The sequence below is a fragment of the Sylvia atricapilla genome, chromosome 3, assembly GCF_009819655.1.
Source record: "Sylvia atricapilla isolate bSylAtr1 chromosome 3, bSylAtr1.pri, whole genome shotgun sequence".
NCBI lineage: Eukaryota > Metazoa > Chordata > Aves > Passeriformes > Sylviidae > Sylvia > Sylvia atricapilla.
In genome coordinates this window covers 29,046,128-29,072,750 of record NC_089142.1, presented here as the reverse complement: position 1 = coordinate 29,072,750, position 26,623 = coordinate 29,046,128, and the positions used below count along the sequence as shown (strand labels likewise).

Sequence of the window (26,623 nt, the reverse complement as noted above, 5' to 3'; positions counted from 1 at the left end):
CAAATGCACAGGAGAGCTGGGGAGGGACACTCATCAAACACGTTGGCAACAGGGAAATTATTCTTTAGGCTAATATGTGATGATTATACTAAGGCAGAGGAACCCGTTTTAGAGGGGCTATATGGTATGGGAATGAGAGCTCCATTGGAGGGGCAAGACTCAGCATTCAGTCTTTGATGTAGCAATAGCTTATGCCTTGAAAAACCCGCAGAGCTTCCCTAAAATGCTGAGTTGTAGCTTGGTCTTTTTTGCTGCTTTGCATGGTTGCCCAGAACTGTATCCCAGAATGTACAGAAATGATTGCACACAAATCATAAGTTGGCTTCTCCGATCATCCAAATAAATTCCCATTGGCCAGTGCTGCTTCTAGACTAAAATCTGGTGAAGGATCAATACAGTGTTCTCCATGTAATGGTGTAGTGTAATAACTTTGAGTGGAATTGCCATGACATATAACTGTTTTCACTGGACATGGTGAACCCATCATTTTTCAATTTAATCTATGTACATGTTGTAGGTGTCCACCAGTTAGTAAGTACAAAATTAATCCGTTTAATTTGGATAATAATTTTGTTTATTTTTAATGGAAAACTTAAAAAATATATTGGCACAAAGAAATATCATGACACTTTTTTCTATGTAGGAAAAGGAGTAATTATCTTTGTGCATTGGATGAAACCTTAAACCTTTGACTTCACAAATACAACTGTCATAGCACACACACACACACGAAACCCCCAAACAAAATAGGGAGGAAATTTATAAAGCCTTATCAGTAAACTTGAAATATCCAGAGAATTTCAAAGGCACATTTTCTGGCTTTTTTCCCCTTTGGGAATGTTGCTTTTCGTGAAGCAGAGCTCCTCAAGTACATGTTCTTGAAGGTCTGGCTTTTCTACATTCAGCCACCAAAGCTCTTCAGGTGATTTTCCTTTCACATTGTAAGCTATCCCACCCAAATATTGATGGTGATGCTAAAATAGAAAAGACGAAATGCAACTAGGAAGCTAATTAGGTCATAAGAGAATTAATTAGCTCAGAAGTGGAAGTTCTGAAGAATAAAGATCAGCTGAGGGTAATGAGTCCTAACAAATGGCTTCTGGTTAATGACTTCGGACAGATGCTTTTAGAAGTGCTGAGATAAGTTTTATTTTTATTGCTTGTTCAATTGCTGCCAGGTACTGTCTGTCAGGTCAGCTGTGATTCTAGGCAGCTTCAGGAGATGCAGACATGAGCGTCTCCAGATTGACTGAAAGAATCCTCAACCCTGAGCACATGATATTGCATTATCATGAGAATGGCCACAGCAACTTCCACAGCCACCTCCAGTGGGTTGTGCTAACATTTCTAAAATCTTTATCTAGCAAGGACTAAGTAAATTAGTGAACAATGGAGCTCACCTAAGAAATTAACTCAAAAAACCCCTCAAATTTAATAAAATAAACAGTTAATCTGTAGAATTTAAATAGGTACATAGTTGAGATTTTAACATGCTCTTCTGCTCTTGATGAATCCTGGAGTCAGAGGGATGGGTCGGGGCTTTCCACACCATAGTCAGATGACTTACCTTGGTTGCATTGAAGCCTGGGTAGGACTTAGCTTTGAAATCTCAAAAAAAAAATCTTCCTGGTAAGTGTTCAAAATATAGGATTAGTGAGAGTCTTAGGTATTTATGAAAAAGATTAAAAGAAATAGTAGTGTTTCAAAAGTTCTCCTAGATGAACTACAAATGTTTCAAACTTCCCATCCTGCAATAATTTAAAAATTCAGGCAAATATTCAAATAGCTGATAAAAAAATTGACCTAACCTTGTATTAATAAAATAACTAAAGCAGTTATTAATAGTATACTAGAAAGCAGGACTGGAATGCTTTCTTACAAACTGAAGAAAAAAACCTAAATGAAATAAGAAGATCTGATGGCTTAAATCCCTAACAATTTTAAGTTGATAGGAAATAGGTCAGGAATAAATCTGGATTTTGGCTTTCAAATATGTTTCCATATAAGTTCTTTCTTTGCTCATTTACTTGAATCTAAATTTATAATTGCTTTGTTCCCTTCCATAAATCAGTGGAATTGGGTAAAACTACGTTAAAACTTATTTCCAGAAATAGTCTGAGTGCTTGTACAACTATCAGCTGTTCAGTAAAGTTAGAGTCCATCATTCTTCACTTGGCAGGGAGATGGAGGAATAGGTTCTCTAAAATGATTTATTTAAATATCATGCTAATTTGCCATGGTTTCCAAATATTTGGCATTTTAAGTTGCTGATTTCAGCAGAGTTTTACCTATATAAGGATTACAGGTTTTTGGAATGTATTCTGAAATACAGTTAAACTACTAAAGGATCATTGCTATTGGAGTAGCTGAGATGAGAACATCTCGGCTTTACTTTTAAATTTACAGGTATAAATCTTACACAGTAACCGTCCTCTGCACAATACCTTTCTAGTGATGGGTCATGCTTCACTGTGTTGAGTCATGTAACTGATACTGAGCCTTTAGTCTAAAGGCAGCAGTTCTTCTGATTGGTTATTATTATTTTTTAAAAATGTGAATACTTATCCATGTTTGTGCACTGAATTTTTATCTTTAGTGTTTGATATATGCTTCTTATAATTTAATTTTCTGTTACTAATGTCAGAAGCTCTTACATTATTTCCCTTCTTTGCATATCTTCTGGAAAAGTGAACATATTTCTTTCCTGTTTTAATGTCTGAATAAAGGAGAATCCATATAATGTCTTGAAAAGTACTAAGACTATCGCTAAATATGGTACAAAGAATTAATTTGCCAATCTGGTATAAACAATCTTCTAATCAAAAAGTATGTTCATGTACTAGGGGCTTTTTTATTTCTTTTGTTGTTTTGTTTTTCTGGCAGTATAGTTGTGTCAGCTGAGGTCAGATGAGAATGTGTATGTTAGTTTAATGAGTATTGCCATGACAGCAAAACTTAGCAGTGCGGAGGAATACTGAAAACCTCTTCACAGACAATCTGGGATTAGTACTGCTTCTTTTAGGCTCAGTGTATCAGACACCCTGGAGTCATTGAACTGAACAGAGAAAGTTGAATGTCACAAGGAGGCTATTTAAAGATTACCTAACAATACCACCTTCAGTGTGGCAGTAGAAAAACCAGCTCTTCTGCAAGAACAAATGAGATTCAGTACCTGAAGAGATAGATGACCCAGCTGAGATAAAGTTTTAGCAGTAGAGGAGATTGAAATACTTTTAAAAGAGATATTACAGAAGAAGGACACAAAAGGCCATAAAAATGTGCTGAACTGGATCAGAAGCTTAGAGTGAAAGTGTGTCTAGATAGGGAGAAGAACTGTCTTCCTGGAGCAGAAAAGAATATATATGCTTACTGTGTAGGCCAGAAACCTAACACAAGGTGGGATAGGGACAGTAGACACTGCAAAGTTCTTGGAACAGAGGGAAAGCTACAATATCCTGTTGACATTTGCATCTGAGATGGCAAGAAACAAACTGAAAATAGATGATGACAGAACACAAGGAGTTAGATAAAATCCTATCAAACAAAACCAGGTGGGGCAAACTACTTCATCCTCAGTCAACAGACATAATTCCGAGCAAAGCACAGACAGATTGAAGATGCTGGCAAGGAGCCCCTGCTTCCTCATTTATATATCTCCACACTTTATATAATGAGCTAAACTTTCCAGCTAAACATTCCCCTTCCCGGCTCTCAGGTGTATGCAAAGGCTCGCGGGGAAAAAGAGAAACACCAGCAATGCGGATACTTTATTTGTCAGATGAAGCTGCTGCTTGCCAGGCTTGCCGTGTCCTTACTGAACTCTGCTGAGGCTGTGTCGCTGCCTGCTGGAACACAGCTGCACTACAGCTTGGAACCCCACAAGCTAGGGGGATTGCTTCTGGAAGTACTCTCTTTCTGAATCAGTAGTCATTAAGCACACAGAATAAGAGATGACTTACGCTTTTTTTTTTTTTTTTTTTTTTTTTTCTTCCCCCCACCTCCCCCCCGCCTAAATCCTAAGATTCACCAATGCTGTTTAAATAGCTGCTGAGATAGGATTGATCTGCCACTCAAAAATCATCTTTGTTCAAAATGTCTACTTGTTTGAGAAGTTATTCTAATGAAAGCTGGGATAGCTTTCATTTGAAGAACTTCTAATAGCTCTGCATATCTTCATGCTTAAGAAATTTATTCAAACTTATTCTTAAATGTGGGCAGATGACAAATGATGCATTGATGTTAACTGCATATGACACTAGAGTTTTATGATCCATAAAATAAATATGGAAAGACCTATTTTTTAAATATTGTACTGGATTGAAGTCATACATTTGAAATAAAAAAAATGACACTACTGTTTTGCACAGTGACACAGCCAGTTCTACTTGTGTTTCCAAACCTCATCTTACAGGATTTCCTAAAATATGAGATGTTTTATTCGTGGCAAATCTGTTTCCTGATACTTGTAGTCTTGTTGTTGAATGTCACAGGACATAATACACTTTGAGTGTGGGTTCTCACCATATATTTGTCAATGATCTCTGCTGAAGTGGTAGCTTATACCTTAACAAAAGGGTTATTGGCAGGCTGAACAAGAAAATGCATTTGCAAAAGACATTCTCATGCCTTCAAAATCAAAAAAGATCTGCACTTTTCCCCTGGTCATTGTGAAGTCATACTATGCTGACTGATTTTGTAAGCCTAATAGTGGGAAATAGGATAACTGTAACATATACCTTTTATGTCTGAAGTACGAGTTAGTTATTGCCTCATCCATTATTCTTAGAAAGGGTTATCATAAAAATTGTAAAACATTGGAAGAACCCACACTTCTGAACCAGTTTTTTTGCCATTAGTAACACCTTGTTTTGGGGCTCAGCACACAAAAGTGCACTGATAAAAGGATGGCTGAGATATAGTTCCACTGAGTATTGGTTTCTCATTATTATGTGATGATATGTGGAGTTTTTCAGAGCAAATACAGAACAAATGTACTGTATTTTAATCCTACACAGTGCCATATATTCCAACGGATTGCCTGATGAATATTCCTTCCTAACTACTTTTCGGATGACTGGGGCCACACTTCAGAAATACTGGACTATTTGGCAGATTCAGGATTCTTCAGGAAAAGAACAAGTTGGAGTGAATCTTAATGGCCAAATGAAAAGTGTTGAGTTTTCTTATAAAGGAGCAGATGGAAAACACCAAACAGCATCATTTTTACATTTGCCTTTCTTGTTTGACTCCCAGTGGCACAAGCTTATGATAATTGTGGAATCTAACAGTGTCACACTTTTTATTGACTGTATTAAAATAGAGTCTTTAAACATAAAACCAAAAGGGAAAATCAACACTGATGGCTTTGCTGTGCTTGGAAAACTTAAAAATAATCCTCAAATTTCAGTTCCGGTAAGTTTCAAAATCTTTAATTTCTTCAAAAGTGTTTTACATTAAATATGGGGTATTGTTTTGTGGAATGCATGCCTAAATTATCTCTGAAAGCAGAAATGGCAGACTATAATTCCTTGGCAGCTGTGTTTTTTCAATTTTGCACTTATACCTTGTAAGCTAAGAGATGACCCAGGATATGTCTAAATTTCAATAATGAAAATTCTTAGACATCCCTGTGCTTGTTATGACAACTCTGAAGTAAAAGAGCAAAGTGAGACATAATTTTAAACTATAATGTCTACAAAAAACTGTGGACACAGGTTAACCAATGTTGTGTAAATCTGAAAGGGAAAACATTGCAACAATAGAAGCATCTCATGTTTCATTACCTCTGTATGTTTAGTTGCTCTATTGCACTGGATTGAAATCAGTTTTACATGAGGATGTCAGCAGAAAGCTGCCCCATGTGTCTGACGGAATTTATCTAACATGCTGTTATAGATGTGGATTAGAGAGTGTCATTAGCTGAAAAGTTATTCTAATTCTGTTGAAAACAAGAGTTAGTCTTTGAAAATGTCATTAAAAATAATCAGTTGGAGCTGCTAATGTAGCAATTAACATACTACAAATCAGCATATGTATCTTAGCTTTACTAACTGCTCTCAGCAATACTGATGGATGAATGGATAGGTGGAATGATAAAAAACATTACACATTACATATATTCTATGCATGTTACTAGGATGAAAAAATACTGTGCCAATATTGTTTTCCTCTTCAGAAGGATAGTTAGATTAGATGCAAAGAAAGCTATAGGTAATAATGCAATAATTTTACAGCACCTGATGTGCAGTGCTAGAGCAAACTGTGCCTTAAAGTTAGACACAGTCCTTCCTTTAAAAATGAGGAGGGTTCCTTTGCCTGTTGAAGTAGTGATTCCAAATGGCAGCTGACAAATGAGGAGAGAGGTGTGGTATTAAGGTCACTTTGGCTGTCTGTTGGTACTCTGACTGACCTTTGGCCAGGATTAAAGAAGCAAGGAAAAGCAGAAGAGCAATTTGGAATCCTATCTTCTTTCCTCTCCAGCCTGTGTTTTGCTGCTGAAAAGAAACTTGCTCTTTTCAGCAAGGTATACAAATGAGCAGCATTGATCACCCAAGGCTCTTCAGGCATTTGGTAGGGAAAAGTGTCTGGTATTAAATTCTACCTTGCCTGTGTTTAAGACTGTACATCTTTAGGCACCAGTGTGGAGCTACAAAAAGTATAGAACAACGTCCTTTAAAGATGAAAGAAAAAAATGGAATGAAATAATTTTTATAGTTCACCATTTATAATGCAAAACATTTGTTTATAACTTTAGCATGTTTCTGGGAAGATTCAGTCATATGAAGTATATTTTCTGAAAAGAAAGTAAAATCTTTCCATGAGTTAGGCTTCAAAACAAGAGTATGAGACACTTCTTGACAAAAGAATAATGAAGCACTGTCAATGTACCTCATTGTGCAACAGATTATCAGGGAAAGTAGGCATGACACTATATTCTTAAACTGAGTTTGGATGTCTAAAAATACACTTAATTTTAGACACAACTGACTTAGGACACACTAGATTGAATTGCATGGCCTATGATGGGAAGCCCAAAAACCAATGGTAGTGGTTCAACCTGATATTACAATAATGTAGATTTAGGAACCCCATATCCTCTGAAATGATGATAAAGGAATAACATAGTTAGATGGACTAGTAATTTTAAAATGTCTATTTATATTGCATACATTTCTGGTATAGCCTGAGTACTTTATTTCTCTTTAAATTGACTATATAAATCTGTGTTTGGGGCTATTCTAGTCTTTAACTTGCTTGACTATAAGCTTAAATATCTCAACAGTCTTGGTTATATAATATGCCCTAGGCACAGCTTTTAATTTACTCCCAGACATTTTTAAAGTATATTACTTCTAGAGGTATAATTTAAAAAGGACATAAATTCTGTGTTTCCTATTCTTTTTTGCAGCATTCTGGCGAGGGCCCTATTAATCTTGTAGAATAGGTCAGCTTCTCAGAGGTGCACAGTAATACATACAGTTTTAAAAGGGATTCTTTATTGCTTGCTATTACCATGACTACCTAGGAGAATAGTAGATACAGTTCCATTAGAAACTGCATCTTGCCTTTCAGCCTTTACAAAGATTTATTTCAGGATTTCTGGAATGCTTTATGGAAGCCGAATTTGTACACAGATTCACAGCTGTATTTTATCTTTTCTTTTTTAGCTAAAAAGTATTTAGAAGTTTTCTCTTTTTTATCTAAAAGTAATTAATATAAACTTAATTGTTAAATTCCATTATAAACTGTAAGCAATACGAGATTTAGCATAATTTCAAAATTGAAGAGGAATTTACTTCCTAAATTATGTGTTTTTTATATGAAGGTAAGGAAATTAATTTCTTACTGCTCACATGATAACTTCTCTGAAGTTATATCATTGCCTTAATTCCTGTGATTTCAGAGGTATTACCATAGTTTTTTCATAATAGATGCTAAACACTGCTAGAAGTGACTCTTGCTCATTATTTAATTGACATTTAATGCTTCTAACAAGCTCAGGGAAGCTGCATGAGTTGTGGCTACTAAGAGGAAACTGTTTTGTCAATATTTGTTTGAGAGGGATTAATTTACACCACAGAACAGATTGTATCTGTGTACTGTAAAAAGTCACACCTTGTTTTTTTTTTTTTCACCCTGTGAAATATCACATTCAGAAGGCTGAACCCTAGCTATGGAAACCAAATAACACTGGAATTGGCTGTAACGGTCAAAGGCCTTAAAAAAAGGTGCAAGGAAAATGTAAGCTCTAAAAAATTATTTCAGAGATGTCGAATAATGGATAAAACATGTTTAAAATAACTCTGGAATGAGATGCATGTAAATATATGTAGTTTATTCTTGGTCACTTAACAAATGTACAAACAGTTGACAGCAGACCTCTCTTAGAAGAAACATAGATATCATTAACAAAATCTTGTAGAAAATCTCCACGTGAAAAATTCCTTATCTGAGTTGTACTTCCCCAGGAGGGATGATTTTCCCTGGATCATCACCAAGCCAGCAATAGCTCAGTGGACTACAGGGAGAGGAGACCTACAGCTGTTCTCTGAGAGTCACGGTTTTCCTTAAAGCTATGGTACTGCTAAATGCAGGCCTGTGACTGATTTTACAATGAAAATACTACCCTACATATTTAGGCATCATTTGCATTTTACCTAACCTTCACCTCTCTCAACTAAAGCACTAGTAAGACTCTAATTATGTGTTTGATATGGAGACGTGCAAAGATAGTGAACACTTGCAGGAATTTCTGTAGAACTTGAGAGAACAAGACAGTGAACAGTCAGACACAGTTAATTACATCTGTACTGAGTAAGAAATAAAGATGAAACAGAAATCCTGTAGGAAAGCTGCAAAATGTATGTCAGAAATACTGACCCATGGGTCTTAAACGTTCTTTGTAGTTTAACTCTGTACAGCAACTAAGCCCCACACAGCCACTTGCTCACTCTACCCCACTTCCTCATGGTGGGATGAGAATTGGAAAAGTGAAAGTAAGGAAACTTGTTGTGGATTGAGATAAAGACACTTTAATAGGTAAAGCTCAAGCCATGCAGACAAGCAAAGGAAAACAAGGAGTTAATTCACCACTTTCCAATGGCAGGCAGGTGTTCAGCCATCTCCAGGAAAGCAGGGCTCCATCACATGTAACAGTGACTTGGGAAGACAAAGAGCATCACTTCGAATTCTCCCTGCCCTTTTCTTCTTCTCCCATCTTTATATTATGAATGTGATGTTGTATGGTCTGGGATATTACTTTAGTCAGTTGGGATCAGCTATCCTAGCTGTGGGCCCTCCCAAGTCCTTGTGCACCCCCAAGGCTCCTTGCTCATGGGCTGGAGTCAGGTGCAGAAAAGGTCTTGGCTCTGTCCAAGCGCTGCTCAGCAAAAACAAAATCATTCCTGTGCTATCAACTCTGCTCCCAGCACAAATCCAAAACATGGCTCTATACCAGCTACTCTGAAGAAAATAAGCTTTACCTCAGGCAAAACCAGGGCACCACCTTTGGGTTTAAAAGGTTATATTTCATTATCTTTGCTTTATGATTACCCCTAAATTATCTGAGGTTCATTTTGGAGAACTTTGTGACTATGCTTAATCCTTAATAACACTGTATATTGATATCAGTAGAATACCTACATGAGACATCTTCAAAATAGTGGCATCCTTTAAATCAGCTTAACATAATCAACAATATCATTGTGAAATACTGGCAAGGGAAAAGGTACCTTGACAGCAAGGCTAGAACATATTAGGCCTTCTCTCATCTCTTCTAAATCAATGGGAAGCTATTAACATATTTTACTACCTTGCCACCAGAAGAGTATTATTTTTCATTTTTAAGAAGTAAGAGAGGTTTCCTATGAGCTTTTGTTTTATATAGCCTCAAGGCAGACAGAGTTAGCTTTCTTCTTTCCATAGCTGGTGCAGTGCTGTGTTTTGGATTTAGTGTGAGGATAATGTTGACAACTTACTCCTATGTGAGCTGTTGCTATTGTATGCCTTGTGGTATTAAATTAGCATTAGCTCTTTTATATGTATATTATGGCACTCAATTGGCCATTATTATGAAGGTTTGAAGTAGAGAAGTGGATAAAGGAGGGGAAGAATTGGCTCACAGATGGTGGTGTCAGTTAACAGGTAAAAGAAATAAGGGTACTGCTTCTGTTGTGCTCCAGTCTCAGCACTCTGGAAACTGTGATGACTGCAAAGCAAACAGAACAGTAGAGATGTGATAAAGAGGATTTTAGGAATGGCAGCACCTCGGCCGGTTTATGCCCCCTCTTTAAAAGACCTGCAGAGTGAGGGGTGGGGAAACGCAGGGAGAAGCACTGCTCCACCTGTAGCTATTGACATTAAACACCTAGCGTTTAACCCTCTGCGTGGTGTGCCAGTATTCCACCTCTTACAGGCTCAGCCAGCGTGACCCCTGACCCGAACTAACATGATCTTTTCTCCTTTGCCAGTTCGAGATCCAGTGGATGGTGATCCACTGCGACCCTCTGCGACCCCAGCGCGAAGGCTGCGGCGAGCTGCCGGCTCGGGTGAGAAACCTGCCCTGCCCTGTCCTGTCCTGCCCTGCCCTGCCCTGCCCTGTCCTCCCCTGTCCTGTCCTGCCCTCCCCTGCCCTGTCCTGCCCTGCCCTGCCCTGCACTGCCCTGTCCTGTCCCGCCCTGCCCTGCCCCGCCCTGTCCAGCCCTGCCCTGCCCTGTCCCGCCCTGCCCTGCCCTGCCCTGCCCTGTCCTGCCCCGCCCTGCCCCGCCCTGTCCTGTCCTGCCCTGTCCCGCCCTGCCCTGCCCTCCCCTGCCCCGCCCGGCCCTGCCCTGCCCTGTCCAGCCCTGCCCTGCCCTGTCCTGTCCCGCCCTGTCCTGCCCTGCCCTGCCCTGCCCTGCCCTGTCCTGCCCTGCCCTGCCCTGTCCTGCCCTGCCCTGCCCTGTCCTGCCCTGTCCACCTCTGCAGCCCAAGGAAGTCTTATTTTTTTCTCCCCGTTCCTGGACGGCGATGCTCTTTTTTTACCACACCTGCCTGGTATTCAGGGCTTTTGGAAATCCAACCCCCAGAGCAGCAGCAGCCGCCTGATTTTAACCCTTCCGTGCCCAGCAGTGTGCCTGGCCCCGGGCGGGCTGCCTGGCTGCCCGTGTGGCCGTGGCCCTGGCGGGCTGAGCGGCTGTGGCGGCCGCCCCCGGCATCGCCGCCGCCCCGGGAGCCTGGCCCGGGGGACCCGCGGGCCCGGCGGGGTCGGTGTCCGTCCCGACAAGAGCAGGGCAAAGGGTTAAGGCGCTGCTGGCGCTCCATCCTCGCTGCCCGGCCGCCGGCTTCCTCCAATCCCCGCCACCGTGCCCGGGGCCGGGAGGGGCTCCGGCCGCGCTCCCCTCAGCCCGCCCGCCCCGGCAGCCGCAGGCTGCTCCCTCCGTCCATGGCCCGGCGCCTCCTGCCCCTGGGGCTTTTCCTGCAGGCGCTTTGCCTCGGCCTGGCTCAAGTAAGTTTGTTCTGACTTTGGCTCTTCTTTGTTGTTTTTTATTTTTTCTCCCTCGCAGGTAACCCAGACGGGAATCGAGGTAAGTGCGAGGGAGCGGAGGGAGCTCGGGGTGCCGGTGCAGAGGGAGCGGAGGCTGCCCTGCCGTGCCCTGGTGCAGACCCGCCGGAGGGGGCTTGTCCCGTGTCCCCCAGTAGGTGTGGGTGAGGCGGAGAGGCGAGTGGTACCTGTGAGTGCCCACCTGTGAGCACGGGGCAGGTAACACCGGCGGGGCCTGAGCCCCAACATGCAGCTACCGCTGGATGGAACATTTCTGGGAACTCTGGTGTGTGGAGGAAACGCGTCCAGAGCAGCAGTGCTGTGGGGACCAGGGGAAGCGGGCTCAGGGCCCGGGGCAGCCTCCTGCTCACAGAGCCCCGTTGTGGGGCCGCGGGCAGAGCTCACTGCAGGGAGAACAGAGCCCCCCATTATAGGCACCGAGACCTGCAACAGCCTTTCCCTGAGTTTGCACAGGCTGGCGGCGCCTGCTACCTCCCCTCGGGAGCCCGGCATTTGAGAAAGTGCCTCTGTAGATGTTAGTGTAATCCTGAGGAACCAGGGGAAGCAGCTGAGCCTGTCAGTGAAGCAGGGAAAGGGTTGTTTTAAATTTTCATTGCTAGTATGAACTCTCAGGAAGGCTGTCTCCTTTGCGTTGGGAAAAAGTAATTAGTGTAGTGAATTTCACTGCTTGATTCGCAAAGGTCACTGTTACTTACTTCTGCCACCCTGTCACTGCCATTCAGATGCTGCTAGGCGGGGAGTGGAGCCCACCTGGCCCTGCCAGCATTATGGGCACAGGAGGGTGGCTGGACCCAGGGAAGGGGGTTTAGCACCTTCCTCATTCCTTTGGTGGGGGCAGTGTTGCCAGTCCTCGCAGGCAAAATACAATATAAAGCCTGTGATACCCATGGGGTGATGATGCAGGTCCTTGTCATAGCTGTGACCTCCAGACTAACCCATAGCCTCTAACTGTGCTAGTCCCCCCAGAATGGCTCTGTGGTTTGTCAGGCTCTAATTGCTCCTTTTTTCCACTCCTTGTCAGAGAGGCCCCCCTGGTCCACCAGGCCCCCCAGGTCCACCAGGGCCACCAGGAGTTCCCGGTATTGATGGCATTGATGTAAGTGTTTCCCGTGCCTCCCTAGGAAATAGGGAATGCCTTGAGATGTATCTTACATTGTCCATCAGCCTTTGATCTTCAAGAGTTTGAATTTGGCTACAGATACATGAAGGGATTGATGGGTCTCATGCTCTGTAATGGGCTGGAGAAAGCAGATTTTCAGATTATCTTTGGTATAGAAAAGTCAGAATTATTTATTTTACGTAATCAGTATAATATGCTGTGGTTATCTGCCATTAATGGGGTGTAGAGGTTTTATAAATCTAATCTCAAAAGGGATTACATAGAATCATTCATACTTAGTCATGTTAAGGGTTTGTGGTGTTTTTCCCGATAGGAGTTACTACATGTGTTCCCTTGACTCCTGTCAGAAGTTTCTGCGATGATTTCTGTTACTCTGTAATAGAAATTATGTGGATTTAATATTTATTTTCTACAATAAGAGTCAGTTTACGATTATTTCTGATAATCTGTAAATCAGTGATTTTCATGAAGGACCATAAAAGGTTCTGACTAATTATTACTTCTGACTAATACCTTCTTTTTTATATCTTGGTAGGGGGAGAGAGGCCCGAAGGGCCCCCCTGGTCCACCGGTGAGTCATTTAAACTACTTTTCATTTGTTTCTGTGAGAGAAGAAGTTTTGAGTTTTGCTTCTGCTTCCCTATGTGAAACATGCTTAACTGTCCATTTAAATCTTGAAGGGTCCAGATGGGGATGCAGGCAAACCAGGATCCCCAGGTTTGCCTGGAGAGCCGGGAGCTGATGTGAGTACACTTAATTTTCTCTCTATATTTTTTTTTTCTTTCTTCCCCAAGAATAAATAGATAAAGCACAAGGGCTGTCGGAGCTGCCACCTGGCCCTGGAGAGGTGCTGGGCAGTGATCTCGGGGTGACTTGTGCTGCTGCCTCTGGAAGCCACCTCTGATAGCAGAGCAGGGCAGAGAGGGCATGAGGAGCGTCTGCTGATGCATCTTCCCGTCCTGTGGAAAATAATAGAGAACATCAAAATTTCGACATCATCTAGTGGCCTTTTCGGTCATACCTCTTGAATAAATTTGTGCCAGTAAAAATGCCTTCAAACATTTTTTGGAAACTTCGTTTTTCTCTCTTGAGAGGACTGTTAGAAAGCATTTCTTGTTATGAAACAAGATTGTTGCATTAGTACTTAGATGTTATGCCAGGAGGTAGGCAAGCTTATGTTTAATTTACATAAGCTTTTAAAATTTTAGAAGTCTAAAATATCAAAAATAAAGGTTATATACCATAAACCTGTGTGTTAGAGGGTATTGCGAATTATATAAATGAAAAAGCCTAGTATCTATTTAATGTTGCAATGCTCTTAGAGGTTAATATTTAATTTGCTTTTGGGAAGAGATTTAGTGGACATGGAAGAGTCTTTAATTAAACTGCTCAAATTTCATATCTGTAAGAAGAAATGGGCTTTGTGAGTGACATATTATGCCACTTCACTTTTTCCTAAAAACAATACAGGCCCACAACCCTTTTGTGCATGCCAAAAGCTTATAAACATATTTTTCAAAATCATTGCCTCTTACAATTTTCACTTAAAGGCATAGTTTTATTTTCCTTTCCAAAGTTAATGGGTATGCAATCACGTGGAACAGAGCACACTAAACTCAGCTCAGCCTTTAGTATCTGTTCACACTTGTATATTCCCTCGTGTTAGTGGATGAGTGGAAGTGTAATACTAGAGTACAGTCTTTTGAAATATTGAGCCTTTTTTATTTTCACTTAAAAAAAGAGACCTTATTGTACTTTCACTGTATATTCAACTTTTAATTGGTGTTTTGGATTTATAATACCTTTTGTGTTTAATTGGTGGGGCAGTTTTGACTTTTTAAACCTCATTCTATTTCAAAAATTATTTCAGTGTCAGGTTTAATAGACTGTAAAAAGGTACTGTACAGTAATTGCTTGTAATGATCATGTAAGCTTTCAAAATCTAATTGCTGGAACAATTGTGCTAATGCTGAATTGCTGGAAGTGTACCAAAAAAAGTAGAAGTGTACAAAAAAAAAAAAGTATTAGATAAATGTAAAAGAAAAGCTCTTCTGGATACCTGGAAATTTCTAAGCCATATAAGTTGACTATAAAATCAGAAACAAATGGAAAAATAAGAACACCAAATGAATTCCTGGTTATAATATCATGGTTAGTTTTTAATTTTAGCCAGACAGACAAGTTCAAGAGGTAAATTTAAATCCAGCCTGGTAGATTTCTGGGGGTTTTGGTTTGTGTTGTTGTCAATGAAACTTTTTTTGAAATGGACAACACTGAGAGTTTTTGTTTTTAATCTTAGCCGTGAACTAAATTCATCAATCTCCCATTAAGAGGAAATAGGATCATGTGAGCTCAAATGTTTATTTTAATTGTGATTTAACTGAATAATTCTTGAAGATACTTATCAAAGGCACTGATGCTTGTCACCAGAAGCTAGTACTTAGAACTTGTGCATTTCTATCTGTACACGTAAATAAATATTTGGATTGCAAATCTCCTGCATTTTCTTTTATTTTCTCTTCTCTCCTTCCCTCTCATTTTCATCTCCTGATTTCATTTAATAGCTTAGTTTTTTCTGTTTTATAGTGTTTTCTGTTGTGATTAAGAAAAACACATAACCCTTGCATTAACATTGTATATCTCACTTCCAAAGGGATTCACAGGACCTGATGGCTCACGGGGAGCTCCGGGACTAAAAGGACAGAAGGTAGGAATAAAGTTATGCATGAAATGATGGATTTTTTTAAAAGCAGTATTATTTTGTCTCTCTGTGACAAATAAGATGCTGCAGCCTTTCTTACATTCCTAACATACCTTTACAATGCATATGTACTGGCCCCTTTTCACAGAGCACAAATAAGTTTCCATTCCCACAGCCAGCGGTAAGGGATGGCAGCTGACATTACATTGTTGACATTAAGGCTGAGCATCTTCAGTAAAGTTGAGGCCCTTTCCATCTTATATTACAATTGTGTCATTGTATATGCAGTGGGAACCAGAACAGTGAAACCTGACTTCATCATCAATCAAACAAATGAAATATAAATCAAAAGTCAGACTAACAAGCCTGCTTGAGTTTTTTGGGATGGGAAAATAAAAGGCCGGAGGCTGTATCTTTTTTAATACTGAGAAAGTCCTTCCTTTCTATCAAGTCTTACTGAAAACAGCATAGCATTAATGAAGTGAATAATACTTGCAGACTATGTCCACTAAATGATGCCCTCCAAAAGGTGAGAGAACATCTTCCTGTATATTGTTTACAAAACTTGAAGCTAATACCTCTTAAAAACTCATTTTTTTAATCTTTTAAAGGGGGAGCCAGGACTGCCAGGTGCTCGTGGACTTCCAGTAAGTAATGCATTTAGTGTACAAAGAGGATTTTTATACCTTAAGTATTAATATGAAGGCTTCTTACCACTAAATGCAGAGAAGAAAAGCCCAAAACTATTTCTGAGGTCTCAAATAACTCCTAAGTTGCAAAAGTAGTATTTTAAAGAACTGTTTTGTCTCTATATCTAAGTGTGCAAATACTACTGAAAGGTTATGTTTGGTTTGTATGCTGTAGAAAAGAAAGGAGCATGTGTGATGTAGTCCCAGGTTTTGGACTTATACCATTCTTTTCCATCTCTTTGTGAAAATGCTATGGAGATGAGAGAGCCCATGTTTCATTTGCTTATAGGAGTCTACGATTATTCCTGTTTTCAGCTTCTTGCCATGTGTTTAAATGGCATCACTGAAGTGTAAATTCTGTGACACTCCTTGTGCTGTTTTGCAGTTTTGTATGAAAACAGTCCAAAATATGAGAAAGAATATGCAAAGAGTACTGTTCCAGTTGGCATGCAGATGGATCTAATATCCCTTTTCAGGGGCTGAAAATTACTGGGAATTTTATGAGTTTTGCTGGTAGAAGAAGAGAATGGTGGTTGGCATGTAGGAATTTAGCTTAGGAAAAAAAACTCAAGATGGGTAATGGAACAACATGACTAGAATAAATTATAATAAGACAGATTACAATGAGAATTTAATTTAAAATTAGATTCAATTTAGAGAAATTATTTAAATTAAATAGAAGAGCTATGGTATTCCAGTACAACACTCCTTGTGTGTTTGTATTTTTGATCTTTTCTTATTAACTCTCATTAAATTTATATTTAACAATTGTTTTGATAGTTGGCCAGAGAGAAAAATGATGAAGTTATTCTTGAAGGTGTGACATTATAGACAAGTTCAAATTCAAGATGAATCACGTTGTGGACACATTAATTTACATGGATGCTCATTCTTACCTGAAAATTTGGAAAATAGGTAATATAATGGCTGGCTGGTCTGTAGGCTCAATACATGAGTTAAATTTAGTCACAGAAAATGGCAGAATTGAGATAGGTTCTAGGTAGACTGAAATCTGTACTTTTTCTTTTTTTCTTTTTTTGTTTGTTTGATTTGTTTTTTGATGTCAACTAGACGGGAAAATAATTTTGGGGTTGTATGCTATGCATATTACAAAATCTAGCTGCAAAGAAGAGTAGATATGTTTACTCAGGTGATATGGGAAGGTGATTAGAGCGATCTTTCCTTTGGGGAAAGGCTGAGAAAATTGTGATTGTTAAGCCTAGAAAAGACATGGCTTAGGGATGACCTAATTGCAGTCTTCCAGTACCTGAAAGAACCCTACAAGAGAGCTGGAGAGGAACTTTTTACAAGGATATGTGGTGGCAGGACAAGGGGAAATGGCTTCAAACTAAAAGAGAGTAGGTTTAGCTTAGGTATTAGGAAGAAATTCTTTGCTGTGAGGGTGGTGAGGCACTGGAACAGGTTGCCCAGAGAAGATTTGGATGCTCCATCCTTGGAAGTGTTAAAGGCCAAGTTGGATGGGACTCTGAGCACCTTGGTCTAATGGAATGTGTCTCTACTCAGGGCAATTTAATCCCCTTACAAAGACATTCTGTGATAGGAAAAAAATGGGGAAATAAAACTGAATTACTGAAATACTTGGTTAAAGCACTGTGGCATTTTAACTTGTCTACTGAATAAAAGACCTGGGTTGGGGAAAGCATAACATGATTTTAGCACACCGTTTACCAAATAATGCAAGAATGATTAATTTATGACCCTCCAGAATAAGTGAGTGCATCAAACATGTATAAGGAGGGTTAATCTCTGTTCAGAGGTAGACATGTTAATTTGGGAAAGCAGGAAACTGGACCAGCTTGTTAAGGCAAAACACTGATTCTTTTCAGAGCAGTAGGACTTTTGTCACCATGTTTTAATACTGTAAAAGCAATGCATCTGATAAGATTTTGGACCATTGCTCAAAGCAGGGTGATTTTGTTTGCCCTGAGACTTTCGGTCTTAAGGTGGTAACGCTTCAGTGAACCTCAGTAGGGATTGCCTTTGGAGTTGTTCTGCCTCTGCTTAATAAACAACTGGAGCTTGTATTTTCAGATGAATCCACAGGAATATTTATAATGAGGAAAGGAGAATTCCAGTTTGTCTAAAGGAAGAGAAAAGATGGATATATTTAGTGAACCCATGTCATTACTCTTGTACTTATCAAGATTTATCCTTAGATCTCTCCTGTTAGGATTGATTTTGTAGCTCCATGGTTGGTAACCCATACATGCTAAGTCTATATAGTGAGATTAATGCTCAAAATAAACCTCCTAGGAAAGTCTGTATAAATGCAATTTCCCCTCCAATGAATGGCTCTATGCTACTGAAGAAGAAGTGCGGATACTGGAAGATTCTCAAAATGGCCAGCACTGGTCATGTGACCTTTAGTGAGATTATACCTTCTAACATAATCCACTAAAATGAAAAACCAAAGCAACAACAACAGCCCCCACAATCCCACTACCAAAACAAAGAAAAGATCCCAGTATAACCCCAACAGAACCCACCTACTGTAAAAACAAACAAACAAACAAACAAAAAACCCCAACTAGAAATGGTAGTGCTGGAGTGCAATGGTCCTAATTTTCAGATTCAGAGACTTTTGGAGAAGCTTTTACTACAAATATTAAGTAATGGGGCTGTTTAACCTTTGCACTTCTTTAGTTTGATCCATGAAGGCTCATTTGCCAGAAACATAGTGAGCACAATTATGAATCTGCATACTGCCTACATGATTAATTGAGTGCTTAGGTGTAATTATGCACTGCTTTGAATACTGTCAGTGGCTTTGTGCAAGTGGAGTTGTCCCTAGATAGTTATCCAAAGACTTCATTTTTCACAAAACCTCTTGCTTAAGCTATTAAAATGCTCAGTGCAAACAGAAGCCTTGGGTACAACACTAATTAGCTCTAAATTATTATCACTGTTTTTCATGCTCCTCTAGTGATATTTATCAGCCAAGTTAGGACTTCTGGGTATCTTCCAGAATGAATATCAAGGATATAAAGTTTTATATACAGCATTTGCTTCTCTGCTCTGTGACCTTCTCTTCCTCAGAATGCACCCTGGCAATCTTCAGGTATCATCCCCATTTTTTGTACATTTTTTCCTGCTTCATAATTTTGTTTTAATTTATTCTCTTTGTCTCATCTTTTTGGCAGGTAATCTTTTAAATGACAGGCTTGCAAAGTTTTTAGAATTCTTGTGATTAATTCAAGTAATTTTTTTTTTCAAGTAATTTAAATATGCTGATGTCTGTGACCTGCCTGGTAGAAGGACCTGAGGCTGCTACATTAAGTGCATGTATTGCACTCTTCAGTCCATTCTCTTTTTTTGTTCCCTCTAACTTTTCTATGAGCTGATATTTTGCTAGTGGTTTACACATGTGGCATATGGGGAGGACTGTGTGTATTTAGTGACAGAGAATTTGAAAATATTTTAAGATCTACTAAGACACAGTGTCCGGCACAGGGTACATTTACCAACACTGGACTCTTTGTGGTGGATGGCAGGGGTACTCACCAGATTACAGGGTAGGTGCCTCTGCTGCAGGTGATTAAAGACTCTGGATTGCTGCCCAGGCCTGTGCCCTCCATGCTCTGTGGGTCAGATGAGCAGCTCCACTGCAGGCAGCAAGCACCTGGGCACGTAAGGCTGCAGTCTCAGTCTGTGTGGATAGGCTTTTGCTTTAGGACACAGAGCAAGGAACATGGGCAGCTGGTTGGGACAGGAACTGCTCTGTTTATGTCCTTAATGATGACTGCCCTGGAGCTACTCTCAGCTTTGTAACTTGGTCTGCTTGTAGGGAGCTCATGGCCAGAATGGTGGAGTAGCTGTAGGAGGAGACATTGGTTGATGGAGGAGAGTCCCTGGTTTTTTCAGTCTTAATTAGGAAGGTTAATTAGGAGATGTAGTGGAGTGGTCAGAGGAGGGGACAGCCTTCTCCTGGGCTGCTGTGTGGACTGGACACAGTAGCTGTAGCTGCTTCTTTTGGTATCATTGACCTTCCCTGCCACTGATAGGGGGTGTGTTAGGAAGGGGCACTCCAATGAGACCTGCAGGCAGGTGGTGATTTCCTTCTTTGAGGCAGGGAATATTATAATGTTGAATATGTGATGCAGTGAAAGTTTGTTTGTATAGTCAAATATAGATATGTATAATATGATGAATTGTAGGAAGGAAGTGTGACGCAATAGCAAAGGGATTATGTAGGTTATACAGGCTTACTTTCTGCTGTGTATTAAATGGTTAAAATGAAATGATTCTGATGAATGCTTGAAAATTTTCCCTCTGTTATACTGACTTTTGTAAACAGCCTTACAAAAATACAGCCCTGGATTTGTATTCTGTGGCTTTTTCACTCACATTCATTCCAGGTGCCTTATTGCGTCAAATCTGAATATTTAAGTATATTTGTGACTTTATATTTTGGTGTTTCATACATATCACTGACACTGTTCTCCATAAAATTTTCCATTTTTTTAAATAATGCAAGACTGAGGGATCTGTTTTCTTAGAGAGGGTATATCATCCAAATAGGCAGAAACATATTTGTATCTTGGACACTTCTCGTTAAAATGATTCAGAACAATACTGATGGAAAATGTAAATACGAGAAGTTTAGTGTTCTTTCTGATTGCCAAAAACTGTAAGTTTAATGGATTTAGGCCTCAGGGAAGCACTGTGGGGAAAGAAGTTAACTTATATTATAAATTCAAATGTACCTTTAGTGGGAAATTATTATAGCATGGATATGTTTATCATGGTACCTGATAATTAGTTAACACAAAGCCTTTAATATCTTCATTCCTTTGTGGAAGTATATATGTTTGTAAAGATGTGTAATGATACTGCAAGGCAAGTTAATCAGTAATTTAATTTTTTCTACTGATACCGATTACCCAATAATAAAATGGATTTTTAACAACAGTTTAACAACTTCTCAAAGCTATTTTGCAGAATCAAATGAGGGTTTTTTTACACCTTTTTAATCTGAAATACTCAATTCTTGGAAAACAATTTTAATAAGTTTGGAACCCTCCCCATATTTCTGATCTTTTTTTTTGATATATATTTCACAGGGCAAGGGGCTTCTTGGACCACCTGTAAGTATAACTTTTACAATTCATCTGTTCAATGAATCTGTTTGAATATTTAATAAAGCTATTATACTCTAATTAAAAGTAATGCAGTGAAAAAAGAGATTACTTTAATCCTGATGTTCCATGTCTATTATGTATGCTTTCTTCAGCTACCCCTGAGGTCTGTGGTATATGGGGCAAGAATATTGGTGTCTGAAGGCACAGTTTTTTATTTGTGAGAATTACCTGTTCTCAGTCCTTGGATGTTTGTTGCATAGGTATTATATGGTATAAAAACACTGTTTACCTTGGTTGTTGTAGGGTCCAGCTGGTGCAGCAGGACTTCCTGGGGAAGTAGGTCGTGCTGGTCCACCTGTAAGTACTACTGTGTTTGCTGAAAAAGCAGGTTTATTCAATTTCTAGAAGATACTTAAAGAAAAATTTTGCCATCTAAATGCTATTTGGGCTATCACAGCATTTTCAAAAGTTTTTTTTTTCCTCTTCAGTGATCAGTGGTAGAAGAAGGATTCTGTTTAAAGCTCATCAGAAATAAGAACAATGAGTAGCAGGGCCACCTGTCTGATTAGAATTAAATGTTCAGAGTGTCATGTACTCTACTTGTCTTATTCAAGGAAAGCTGAAATCAAAAAGCAGACCTGACAGAAATACAGGAAATGTAAACCTTAACTACTTAAACTACTGATTTTCATTTGCATACCAGGGAAATGGCAATTCAGTATTTCTTCTCGGTCTCACTTTAAGTGTGGCTCCATCTATTGACCTTACTGCTGAACTGTGCCCTCAGTTTCACCACACTGTCATATTTTGACACCACGCTTTACTGAAGTGGAAGCTGAAACCAACTTTTCTACTTGAAATCTGAAAATGCATTAAAATTTTGTTTAATAAAACCTACTTTTTAATACAATTATATAAATAAATTAAAAAATAATATTAAAAACTGCCAATTTGTTTTAGAAGATGATCCATCACTGTCTTGTCTGTAGGAGGGCAAGAATGGATACCAAGGGAAGTGCACAGGCTCTTGGTAAAATGGCATTTTCTGTCATACTGTCATGCATTCTCACAGTTAGTTGATAGTTCAGAGACTGCCTGAATCAGAAATTGCATCTGTAATGCCTTTTCAAAAGCTGCATGTGAGCCTTCCCTCCATTAATGCAGTCAGTCTCTGAATCCATTTATATCCCAAGCCTCCATAACACATTGTAAAAATGAGTTCCACAATGTAATTATGCATTGCATGGAAAGGAATGACTCTACAGCTCTAATGTTTTGAGAATTATTTAATAATTTTTTTCTGTATTAATCTTGTGTATTGCATTTATGACTTAATGAAATGTAAAAGGTAATGTTGAAATTACAATATTAAATTAAAAGATGGTCTCTGCCCAATTATTAGATCTGTTATAATTGCAAACTTTCAGAAAAAATAGTTTGCAGAAGTTCCACGTTGTCTTTACTTAAGAGAGCACTCAGCATCAAAGTTTCACAAACAGGAAAATATTCCAACTTGGTAAATTCATCTTGTGCTCTGAAAAAGTAGATTTTCTCCTCTCTCTACTTTTGCCAGTTACTGGAGTTCTTTTAGTTCATAACTTAATAGCAGCTATAGAGGAGGAGGGCATAGATGATCCTGTGGTCAGATGTTTCAGATTTCTAAAGCAGGCAAAAATGTTTTGGTTTTCTTGTGATTCCTATTTCACAACATGGCTGCCGTTCTACTAAAAAAAATATTTTTTACATTCTTTTCTAAGAGCCATGCCTGTGGGTTGAGGTTTTTGCTACCCACCTAGTCTGTCCTTTTGTAGCCACCTAATTTCTCACTGTTGCTGTGTAATCTGAATATGTTACTACTGGTTGTTATTATTACTATCAATCAACTAAATTATTTTACCCTTTTTAAGGGAGATCCAGGAAAAAGAGGGCCACCAGGGCTACCAGGACCTCCAGGCCCTCCTGTAAGTGATTATGTTTAATATATGCTTAAATCTGAACTTTGTGTTGCTGCTGCTTGAACAAAACCTCTCCCCAAGTTCTAGAGCTGAATACTGCCTTTAGGATACCAGAAAAATTTTGGCCTTCCATTTAGAAATCAAACTTCTACTCTTTATAGTTATAAAAAAGTAGTTTGAAATGCAAATTGCGTAACTTCCATCATGATGCCTTCCTGTTTCTGTAAACTGCAAATACACAGGTTTTAAATTCCCCTGTAAATCATAATAGTGTAAAGGCAGTCTTTGTTGGGCCTCACTGGTATTACTTCAGTAGAGGCAGGCTTTTCTCTGTTAGGAGAAGAAAAAAAATATTTGGCTCATGAGACAGAAATGTACACTTCCAGGTGGGTTGAGTTCTAATGTCTTTTTGCAATCAGATCTTCTACTTGTAAAGAATAGAAGAAAGCACAACAGTGCTTTGCTCTCCAGGGGAACAGCTACTTTCTTTTTAACCTCTTGGGAAGAGGGATGTGTGTTATGCCTTTTTCTTGTGGCAATTTACTTGCCCAGAGAAACAAAATGAAGAGTTTGGCAGACACATCTCAGTCTGGGTGCTGGGAAATGCAGACTGCTGGGAAAGGTGTCGTGCTAATGTCTTTTTAAAAGCTGTACTGTTCCTCCCTCCACTCTTAGGGGAACCTCCTCCCTCCACTCTTAGGGGAGACCCTAAATACATATGCATTATTTATGCTGTGTTTCTTGTTCTCATGGAAGTTTCCAGAGAACTGGCAAAGGCATTAAAAAAAAAAAATGAATGGCAAATAGGAGAAGAGAAGTTTGGAAACAAGTGGAAATGATTTCTCCATAGTGGCATATTGTGCTTCTATTCCTTAAAGTTTTGTCTGTTATAGGTTTCTGAAGTGCCACAGTTCCACTTCAGTTGATGACATTATGGACCCAAATACTCTTAGCTTTTCAAAATCCTTCTGCATATAAGAGGACCATTCTTTAAGGAACTCATTCCTTCAATTCTCCTGTGTGTTTCTCTGAAACTGTGCTCCCTCCCACAGGGCTTCAGAGAATCCAGCTGCTGCTGTGAAATAATCTTTCTCCCTGTTGTGCCTCATAAACCTCCTGTTAGCTTTCATCAAGTATTTGATTTAATATGAGAAAAAGCCTTTCCCCCCACTGAGTCCATCTCATTGTACACTGATGTCTAGTTTATTGCAACTGTCATCTACCAATACTTTCAGGAAGGTTGTTTTCCCTGTAAAAATAATTTTCTCTGTAAAGGCCTGAATCTTTTGGTGAATGGCACAAAATTATTCTTATTATAGAAATTGTCTTGGTTTCTGTAGGAAACTAATGGGGTTTGGGTGTATTTTTTCTATATTTAATAGAAAGTATATTTGAGGTAGTTTAAAGAGCAAGAGAAATATTTTGGGGTTGTTTGAAAAGTTATTCTGAGTTAGAGGATAGGACCTGCAGTCCTGTAATAAAATCTTACAGTTAAGGGGCTTTTCATGTGAGAGATCCTTCAGCTGATTGTATTTCTGATTCCAGGTTTAGATAGTAGTTTTGTCAAATCACTGTGTTGCCTAATGAGTCATGTCTGGTTATTTCTGTATTGCTGACTTTGATTAATTTAATTTAATTTAGGGAACGATTGGCCTTCAAGATGGCGACGTGCTGGTAAGATCATTGTTCATGTTTTCATTTCTTTTTAAGCAATCTCAGACAATCTTATTCAGTCTATGTGGTAATAACTATGTGAATACTTTTCCAGTGTCCCAGTGCTTGTCCTCCTGGCCGCCCAGGACATGCTGGCTTAATGGGTATGAAGGTAAGAGAACTTTTTTTTTCCAGAATTCCTTCCAGACATGCTGTCTCAAGTCACTAGGGAGTGCATAATTACGGACTTGAAAAAGGGCTGTTAATTTCACTGTTAATTTCAAAAAAGATTGCATCAGTGTGGTTCCTTATGCTTATTCAACTCTTGACTGCCAAAATAACCTCTTGTTGAAATCTCTTGCTACTCCTCTAATCTTCACTGTAAAATTTATGTGTGGTCCTGAGAGGATTAGAATATGTGAAGGATTGCTTCATTCACTACCTGGATCATTTGTGGTCTGACTCCAGCAACTCTTAAATATTTCCTCAGATCCTTAATCTTTTTGACTTCTTTTTCTCTTCCTGGGAGACATGTAACATACAAAATTGAAACTAACATGTTTTGAGTCTCACGTTAGCTAAGATTTTTTTTAATGTATTTTTTTTGCTGGTTTCTAGAAATAGTTTGCCTCAGGAAATTTTTATGGGATAACCTAAGAAAAAATACTAACCTACCTAGAAATACAGCCTTGTTAGATTCAGAAGCAGATATTTTGAGCATCGTACTTAATATGTAGTGTTTCCTAGACAGGTGAGGAAGGAATAGTGAATGGGGTTTGAGAGGGAACAGCAAGACAGCTCTCAGCAGTCTGTGACTGTTTTGGGAAACTGTATTTTAATTTTGAACAGCCTCTATTTGTTTATTTATTTATTTATTTGGGGTTTTTGTGTTTATTTTAGGGGCAAAAAGGTTCAAAAGGAGAGTCTGGTGAACCAGGAAAACAAGGTTATAAGGTAAAACAAAAAAAAAAGGAAAAAACCGCTGTCATTGGCAAACTAATAGTACTTTAGCCTCGCCTTCAAAAACAGTATTATATTTTGTTAGAAGTATTAATTGTTTTTACAGAATGCATGAAGTGATACTACATATCATAGTCCTCCAGAATAACCAAAGGCACATCTTTATTCTTCATTCGCCTGCACTATGTATTTATTATAATTCACAAGTCTTGCTTTTTATTTTGATTGTTCAATTTAATTATTATAGCACTTAGGGGGAAAATTGAAGCGAAGTTTAATAATTGAAAAACTTTCAAACATTGAATGCAGGATAATTCCCTGAATTTACCAAGTTATCTGATCTGCAGCACAGATGAGTACTTACGTGAAGAATGAGAGAGAAAAATATATTTGAGAGGGAAAGGACACAGCAGAAGTTCATAAATAGAGAGCAATTTTTTCATCTTGAAAACTGAAATGTTAATTCTCTCAAGGTGTTTCATTTGAATTAACCTCGTTATATAGCCTCTTTAATATTGAAATATTTGCAAGAAATGTTCAGATTTGCACTGCCTTGGTCCATGCTTCAGTGTTGTACAAAAACCTTAGAGAAGACTTTTTGCGGTTTTAGTCTGGAAGAACAGGAAATCATAGAATCATAGACTGTTAAGAGGTTGTAATAGACCTTAAAGATCATCTTGTCCCAACCCCTTTACAGGGGCACCTCTCACTAGACCAGGTCTCTCAAGACCTTATCCAGCCTGGCTTTGAGCCCTGCCAGGGTTGGGGCACCCACAGCCGCCCTGGGCAACCTGTTCTAGTGTCTCACTGCCCTCACAGTAAAGAATTTCTTCCTAAGGGCTAGCTAAAATTTGCCTTCTTGCAGTTTGTACCCTTTACTCCTTGTGCTATCACTACAGTACCTGAT

The 26,623-nt window shown here is 39.1% G+C and overlaps 1 protein-coding gene across 1 annotated transcript in view; it reads left to right on the top strand.

Annotated features, from left to right (window-relative positions):
• COL9A1 (collagen type IX alpha 1 chain) overlaps positions 1–26,623 on the top strand; it is a 61,612-nt gene that overhangs the window by 3,755 nt on the left and 31,234 nt on the right. Inside the window, exons 5-18 of the mRNA XM_066314310.1 lie at positions 5,016–5,412; positions 10,470–10,547; positions 11,541–11,561; positions 12,561–12,635; positions 13,195–13,230; positions 13,340–13,402; positions 15,313–15,366; positions 15,972–16,007; positions 21,131–21,154; positions 21,452–21,505; positions 23,056–23,109; positions 24,745–24,777; positions 24,872–24,928; positions 25,657–25,710. Coding sequence (XP_066170407.1) covers positions 5,016–5,412; positions 10,470–10,547; positions 11,541–11,561; positions 12,561–12,635; positions 13,195–13,230; positions 13,340–13,402; positions 15,313–15,366; positions 15,972–16,007; positions 21,131–21,154; positions 21,452–21,505; positions 23,056–23,109; positions 24,745–24,777; positions 24,872–24,928; positions 25,657–25,710 — 1,036 coding nt within the window. The remainder of the gene's footprint in view (positions 1–5,015; positions 5,413–10,469; positions 10,548–11,540; positions 11,562–12,560; positions 12,636–13,194; positions 13,231–13,339; positions 13,403–15,312; positions 15,367–15,971; positions 16,008–21,130; positions 21,155–21,451; positions 21,506–23,055; positions 23,110–24,744; positions 24,778–24,871; positions 24,929–25,656; positions 25,711–26,623) is intronic.